The sequence below is a fragment of the Mesitornis unicolor genome, unplaced genomic scaffold, assembly GCF_000695765.1.
Source record: "Mesitornis unicolor isolate BGI_N332 unplaced genomic scaffold, ASM69576v1 scaffold35663, whole genome shotgun sequence".
In the NCBI taxonomy this organism is placed as follows: Eukaryota; Metazoa; Chordata; class Aves; order Mesitornithiformes; family Mesitornithidae; genus Mesitornis; species Mesitornis unicolor.
Genome location: NW_010175995.1, coordinates 13202 through 20716, shown reverse-complemented (window position 1 = coordinate 20716; position 7515 = coordinate 13202). Strand labels below are relative to the sequence as shown.

General features: G+C 60.9%; 1 protein-coding gene across 1 annotated transcript in view; it reads right to left on the bottom strand.

Annotated features, from left to right (window-relative positions):
• Positions 1-1717: 1717 nt before the first annotated feature.
• Positions 1718-7515, bottom strand: part of MED24 (mediator complex subunit 24) — a 17325-nt gene continuing 11527 nt past the window's right edge. Inside the window, 10 exon segments of the mRNA XM_010181624.1 lie at positions 1718-1834; positions 1980-2128; positions 2258-2362; positions 4046-4145; positions 4500-4593; positions 4880-5061; positions 5198-5462; positions 5563-5738; positions 6110-6209; positions 6333-6513. Coding sequence (XP_010179926.1) covers positions 1718-1834; positions 1980-2128; positions 2258-2362; positions 4046-4145; positions 4500-4593; positions 4880-5061; positions 5198-5462; positions 5563-5738; positions 6110-6209; positions 6333-6513 — 1469 coding nt within the window.

Genomic DNA, 7515 nt, shown 5'->3' with positions numbered 1-7515 from the left:
AGCCCAGAGCCCTGGGCATTCCCCGCACCCTGGCAAAGCCCCATGGCCATCCCCAGGCAGCCCCCATCCTCTTGCCTATCCCCGTATGGGTTTGGCCACCCCCAGGCTGGTGCCAGCCCCGTGCTCGTGTCCTGTGACCGCACCCCACGCTCAGCCTGGTCACAGCAGAGACACAGCTGAGCTCCGGTGCTGGGGGTCCCTGTTCCTGCCTTCCCCCAATTTCCCAGCCCCGGGAAGGAGCCCCATTGTTGCCCACCGTGGGGAAGCCACCACTGCCCGTGCCTGTGCTGCTCCCGGCATCGCTCCTTCCTGCCCCGGCTTATCGGCGCTTACCGGAAAGCCCCGCTCCCCGCTCCAACCCTTTCCCGGAAGGTGAAGCTGCCACCAGCAAATATTGACAGAGCAGGGACAGCGGAGAGCGCCGGGTCCTGCTCTTTGCTCCGCACTAACGGTAAAGAGCTGCCCCGGGCAGCCACCACGGTGCAGAGGTGTCCACACAGGTCGGTGCCAGCCCAAGCCAGGCACGGTGGGGAGCAGCATCAGCTGTGGCACAGCGTGGGCACGCACCCCTCCACCCCAAATCCCACCACTCATGACCTGCTCTCTGTCTGCCATCTCATGGGGGACTCAATGGTGGAGGGCCAAGGAGTGGCCATCGCCCGCAGCCACGCTGAGCACAGCAGAGCTCCTCAATGACCACAGCAGGGTCTGTCCCTCCAGCAAAGCCAAGAGATGAGGTCAGCCTGGGGAGCAGCGAGGCCCTAAATCACCACCCGGCTCCTTATCCCCAGCCAAACCCTGTGGTCCCACTCGAGGGCCTTCCTGTGCTGCTTCTCTCTCAGCACCACCAAAGCACTCACTTCAGAGCCCCCAAAACAGGGGCTGTGAACCCCACTAATGCCAATGCGGGGAGCAGGAGGCACAGCCCAGCCCTGGGGATGCGGCAGGGATGGGGGGCTGAGCTGTGACACCCCAAGGGCAAGGCGGGTGCTTGGCTACCCCGGGCACTGCTTCCCCCTCTCGTAAGTCAAACAGAAAGCATAAATGAAAGGAGCAAAGGCAAAGCCACCCACAGCCCGGACACCCCCTCAGGGCCTGGGTTTGGTGACAGTTACAGGCGGATTCACCACCAAAGCAGCTGACCAGGGCTAGGTCAGCCCCGCCAAGGAGCCTCTCCCAGCACAGCACCAGCAATGCCGCGGTTACTCAGCAGCTGTCGTGTGAATGTTGGGGATGCAGCGGTGAACTCACGCTCACGTGGAGGAATTTCCAACAAGAATCCACTCGCAGCACGGCAGGGAAGCATTTCCAACGCCCCGGGCTTCTCCGGGGTCAGAGCACGCACTTTAGGGACAGAGTGAGGGCCATTTCCCTCCCCCATCACCCCACCATCAAGCTTGCCCCAAGGTGGAGATTTTGGGGAGCACCACAGCCCCGGGTTACAGTCAGGAAACCAAAGAGAAATGAGGCAAAGCCTGGTTCTACAAAAGGACTGAATTAATTATAGAAAAAAAAAAAGCAGGGGTTTGTCTCAGTCTCTGAAAGCGCCTCATGAGGCAGCAAAGGAGGCTGAACATGGAGGGACGCAGCCCTGGGCAGGGCCAGGCTGAGTCCATGGTGACAGAGAGGGTGTCCCAGGCATCCCAGGGCCATCTCAGCATCCACAGAGTAGTGTAGATGTCCCCCAGCTGCCCACTCCTGCACGGCAGAAGGGAGCTCACAGTGCAGCGATGGCCTTGGCAGCGACCCGGCGGCCCACAGGAAGGCTGAGATCTGTGATGGCCAGGACAATTTTGGGACTGGACATGGTGGACACCTTCACCAGCTCCGAAACCTGCCCAGAGAGAGGAGGAACACAGCTGACACCCAGTAAGCACTGGAGACATGAGAGCCGGGCAGTGGGAATCCCCTGGCCACAGGATCAGCACCCCACAGCACCCTGTGACCAGGCAGAAGGACGTGGCAGCCGTGGGACTCACCATGGTGAAGGGCATGAACTGGAGGATGCTGCCGCGGCTGCCCTGCTCCAGGCAGTCCACACACTCCTCCATGAACCACTGCACAAACTGTGTGTGGGTGCCGGCCGTCTTGGCCCCCAGGATGGATGAGATGAGCAGGAAGAGGTTTGCTGTGGAGACAGAGAAGTATCAAAAGCCAGGCAGGGGCACAGGGAGGGCACAGGGCCCCACTGGTGCCATGGCTGAATCCCCACCCCATGGCCAGGCCCCATCGCCACCGGGACCCAGTAAACCATTACCTAGCACCCTGTTCAGCGGGTCCCTCATGCTGACGGTGTGCAGCTGCGAGGCAGAGAGCGAGCTGCTCATCGAGCGATCTGTCAGGGAGGAGAACACACACAGGGCTTTGGGGACGGCCCCCTCAGCCATGCCAAGGTGCCCACCCTGGCCAGCTCTGCCCATCCCAGCTCGCCCAGCCTTTGGGCTCCAGGAGGGGCTTTGCCCTGAGATACCCAAGAGGTTTGGGCCATGGTCCTCAGCACCCACCATCCCTAAAAGAGCGAGGTCTTCGCTGCTGGGACACAAAGTGGGCAGAGGGGCTCTGCCTTGGTCACCTTCCCCCTTTGTCGGGGTCTGAGCCCAGGTGTGACAAAGCACAGCAGCCCCGGGAGGGCTCCACGCGCTGCCACTGCTGCTGCTGGGGTGTGACACTTCGCTGTTGCACAAACCAGAGTTACTCCGAGTCTGACCAAGCGTAACGACATCTCCAAGGGTAAGCGTGAGTGGAAGCGTGAGTGTGTGCCTCCCTGCTGCTCCCTCCTGGGTTTGAACCGTGGCGGTGACTCGTCCCTGACGCTGCGCCAGGGCACGAGCACTGCAATGCGATGTCACGACCGGGAGAGCAGCAGAGCGGAGCGGCACTCGGCCATGGCGAAGCACAGCCAGATGTTCAACAGCTGCACAGCAGCACGAAAACCTCACTCTCAGGGTACAACTTAACTACCAGAGCTGAGGCACGTCTAACAGCAAACCCGGACAGGCCCAAGGGGGTTCATCCAACCCAAGCCGTGAAGCTCCTGGGTGCTCCTGCAGGAGAGGAACGGGGCCATCTCTGGTCCAATGGGATGGGAATCTCCTGGGAAGGGGCTTGTGCAGACCCCAGAGCACACAGCCACCGCCAAAATCGGCTGCATCCACCTTGTGCTGCTCGGAGGATGCTCACCAAAAAAAGAAAGCCCTCCCACACTTTTCTCATGGAATCACATGAGTTACGTGGCAGCTGCAGGAAGCAGCATTTCCACATCGCTGCAGCAAACAGCCCAAAAAAGTCCTGAATGTCACTGGAAGGAGGTGGAACTGCCTTAAAAAGTTAAAAAAAGACAGTGAAATAAAGGGAAAACCCCGTATTTCAACAGTAACGGAACCAACAAAAACCACAGGTCAATGGATGTGTTGAACACTAATAAATAAAGAGTAACTTAGGCTGAGGGCATCGGAAGAAACAGTGACCAAGGCCCATCCTGACTCACGGCCCAGGAGTTCAGACAATGCCTGTGACAGCACCGCTGCAGGCCCAGACCACCCAAAAGGTCCTTCCAGAGCTGTTGTAACCCCCGGCACTGCGCTGCGGGGACACAGGGACGTGACTGCGGGGACTCATCTGCTCCGCTCGCTGCATTGGTAACAGGAGTGGAATTTCAGGAGTTAGCCACAGACACTGAGGACGTCACCTCCTGCCACTCTTGCTGCAGGAGATCAGCTCTTTGTCCCATGCAGATTGTCAGGGGAGACACAGGGCTCCAAAAAAAACCTCTCTGAGCCCCTGTGCATGACGCACCGGGTTGGGTGGTAACATCACGGAGGAAAAGGTGTAAGCTCATCCCCTTTCCTGAGTTGCTCTGATCAGAGAAATACAGAGCTTGACCTTTTCCAAGGGCAAAAGCTCCAGGGTAACTCAGCAAAACACACCCAAACACTCCAAATCTTCGCCTGGCCTGCTTAGGAAGAGGAGCGGTTTTGTGCCAATATGCATTTCCCACCCAGAAAGGGGCAGCGAGGCCGGACGGTGCCTCCCCACCCGCACTTACTGGGGCTGGAGAGGATGTTGGAGTCCTCCTCGTTGGAGCTCAGCAGGCGCATGAGCTTGGAGGGCTGCGTGTCGTCCAGCGGGAACAGGCTGATGTAATCCTGGGGGAAAGGCGTTTCAGCCCCACCAGCCCCTCTCTGAGGGGGGATCCCAGCCCCCTTCCCAGGGCCTATGACCCCCTGAGCCCTGCACAGCCCCATGACCCGATGCTATGATCTCCATTCACCCAGAGCATCTCAGCCTGGGCCAACCCCATGTGGACCATGTCACTGCAGTCCCCCTTCCCCAGAAAAAAGAAGTAAAAACCCCTGTATTTCAAGGGCAAAGGACCTCAGACAGCCCAGAGAACCCAGGTAGGGAGTCCAGTCTCAGGTACCCACTCTTCCTGCCACCACCACCGCCCACACTTGCACACAGAGAGCCTCCAGCCAAACCCCGCTCCGTGGCGTGCACACCTCAATGTCCTCTCGGTGCCTCTTCTTCTGCCTGGCAGACGCCTGGGCCTTGTTGTGGGAGGAGTAGGAGCTCAGGGCACACCAGACCGAGAGCCTGCAGACAGAGCAGGGACACGGTGAGGTGCCACCAGCCTGCCCTGATGATGGTGCGGAGCAAGGGAAGATAGCAGAGGCTATAGGGCATGCATCAGGATGGGGCACAGCACACCCCTTCTCAGTGAGAGGCAGCAGGAGACAGGGACAGGGCCACCAATGCATCTGCTCCTGATGGCACCATGCTGGGGCCAGAACAGGAACTGGGTCCTCCATCCCCGCACAGAGCATCTCCCCATCCCCACAGATGGGTTCCCTTGGGAGGGCCCATGGGCCTGGGGTCTTACTTGGCCAGGGCCTTTCCCGGGGGGTCCATAAGCGTGTGCCACTTGGAGGAGTCGGTCAGCAGGTTGGGCAGGATATGGCCCAGCAGGGTCAGCGTCAGCTGCTGCATGTCCAGGCAGAAGATGGCATAGAGCAGCTCCACGGCCCGCAGCGTGTGCTCCTTCCGTGTCTCCTTCAGCAGCTCCTGCGAGGCAGAGGGCACCAGGATTGTCACAGCAGCCAGCACAGGCACAAGGAGCACGGTTTAGACCCCCAGTCCTGTCCTCAGCACCCACCCACGGCACTGGGGGACACGGCCACCTCCCTCCTTCACCCCGTACCTTGACCAGGTTGTTGCAGAACCAGTAGACGCCCCCCATGTGCAGCAGGGTATCAAAGATGTGGATGGAGCAGCTGTCAACCCAGCCCTTCTCCAGCACCTTGGTGAACACGCTGGTCAGCACCTCCCTGATGGGCTTCTTGGGGGGCAGCAGGTTCCAGTAGGGGATGGTGTCCATGCCCGTGGCGGGGAATTTGATCTGTGTGGCCGTCTGCTGCAGGACATCCGCACACATGTGCTCCAGGATGGAGCTCATGATCACCACACTGCGGCAGAGACAGACGGGGTCACACAGGCCCAGGAAGCAGAGGAAGGGCAGGAGGGGGCACAGCATGGCACGGCACGGCACAGCACGGCAGAGCTCACCGCTCGTTGTAGAACTGCAGCGTGTTCTCGCCATGCAGGGGGGTGGCCAACTGCCGGATCATCTGCAGGGACTTCTCCCGCTCGTCCAAGCCCAGCATGCGGACGTGGGCCACCAGCCAGGCCACCGCGCACACCGCCATGCTGCACACCTTCCCCTTGATGTTGTCTGTGATTTTCTATGGGAGCAGAGGTGGGTGAGCACAGACACGTGTGGATGCACAGGCTTCATCTCGGTGTCACCTCCCAGGGCTGAGCGACCTCATTGCAAGGTGCAAGCCCTTCTCTCCCCCATGGGTTGAATCCTCCCCACCAGCCCCACTGCCACCAACGGAGCAGTTCAGGGGAGCAACAAGGGGCTGGAGCCACATCAGTTTCTCACCCAAGCCATGAAGGAGCCAGTGAGCTCCACAGTGGCTGCACCAGTGTTTGGAGCAGGAGAACAGGGGACTCTGGGCCCCTCCTCAGAACACAGCACAGTGCTGGTGCCCCTGTTCTGCCCCACACCGTCTGTCATGGTTTAGAGTTAGGTTTGTCCTGCCAGACCCACCTGGATGGACTGGAAGGTGAGGACGTTGTTCTCCCAGGCATTGAGGATCTCCAGGATGGCAGCTGAGATGCTCAGACATGCTTCGTGCCACTTCATCTGCCTGCAGGGAAGAAAGAGGCAGCGGGGGTTCATCAGGAGCTCATTCAGAGGAGCCACGGGGCAGGGGGAGCTCCCATCCTGGTCTGTCCCAGCCAGGCAGGGGGTGCGCAGCCCGAGCTCTTACACCAGCTTCATCTCGGAGGAGTTGTTGAGGAGGGCGACCAGGGACTCCACCTTGGTGGAGTCGGGGCGGAAGCAGGGGTGGTCAGGGTTGAGGATCTTCCCCTCCTCGGGCATGCAGGTCAGCATCCAGGTCTCAAAGAAGGGCACCTCACCTGACGGGCTTGACTCCGACAGGATCACCTGAAGGGGAAGGGGCACAGGGTCTGCTGGGGGACCTGCACCCTGCAAGAACCCTGCTGGGGACCCCCACCGTGGGGTGGGACCACCACCCTGGGCTCTGCCCCCCACCCTGGGGAGCTCATGGTCGGGTGAACAGCGCCGCCCTGTGGCCAGCACGGAGAGGCAGGCACTGGCCAGCCCCCAGTTAAAGGGCTTCGTCTGCGGGCTGTGGTTTACCCCCTCTACCAGAGACCTTCCCAGGGCCCACAGCCCCTCTCAGGGTATCACTCCAGCTGCGTCCCTCAGGGAGATGCAGGGACAGGATCAGTCACAAGGGGCTGCAAGTGGCCGGGGGGGGCTCCTGCCCTAAAAGGGCCATTTGTCCCCCACCCATGAGCTGTGCTCAGGATCCCCAGCGCTGGCTGGGGGAATCCATAGCTCCACAGAGTTGGGGCGCACAGCCCGGGGTTGGGGTGCACAGCGCAGCTGGGAGAGCTCCTGGGGCAGGGGAAAGGACACAAGCTGGGAATGCCGCACGGCGCTTCCTCCCCTCGGCCCGTGTCACCCGAGGGACGCTATTTTGGTCAAAAAAGCTCTGCACATCTGCTCAGCAGCAGCTGCTCAGGAAAGGAGCTCTGGGCCGGGGGTGAGCCCTGGGCACGTCCGCTCCGAGCTGCCTCCAGCCAGGACTCCCCTCCCCGCTCCCCAGGGCCGCCTGGGCAGGCCCCTCTCCCCTCCCGCCTTTCGCTCCCTCTCTCCCGGTGTTTCGGTATCGTTTCGCCTCCTAACACATGCAGATGTCGAAACCTGGAAAATTCTCATGCAACCCAAGTGCCGTTTCCTGAGCGGGGCTGCAAGTTCCTTCTCTCACTGGGGAGGGCTCACACTCAGCCCCAGCTCCATGGCCCCCACCCTGGTCAAGCAGTGTAAAACTGGAGGGGCGATGTTGGGAAAAGCCCAGTGAGATCAGAGACAGCCCGGAGCGGGTGCGGAAGGTGCGTTCCCACCGACACCAACGGCACGGG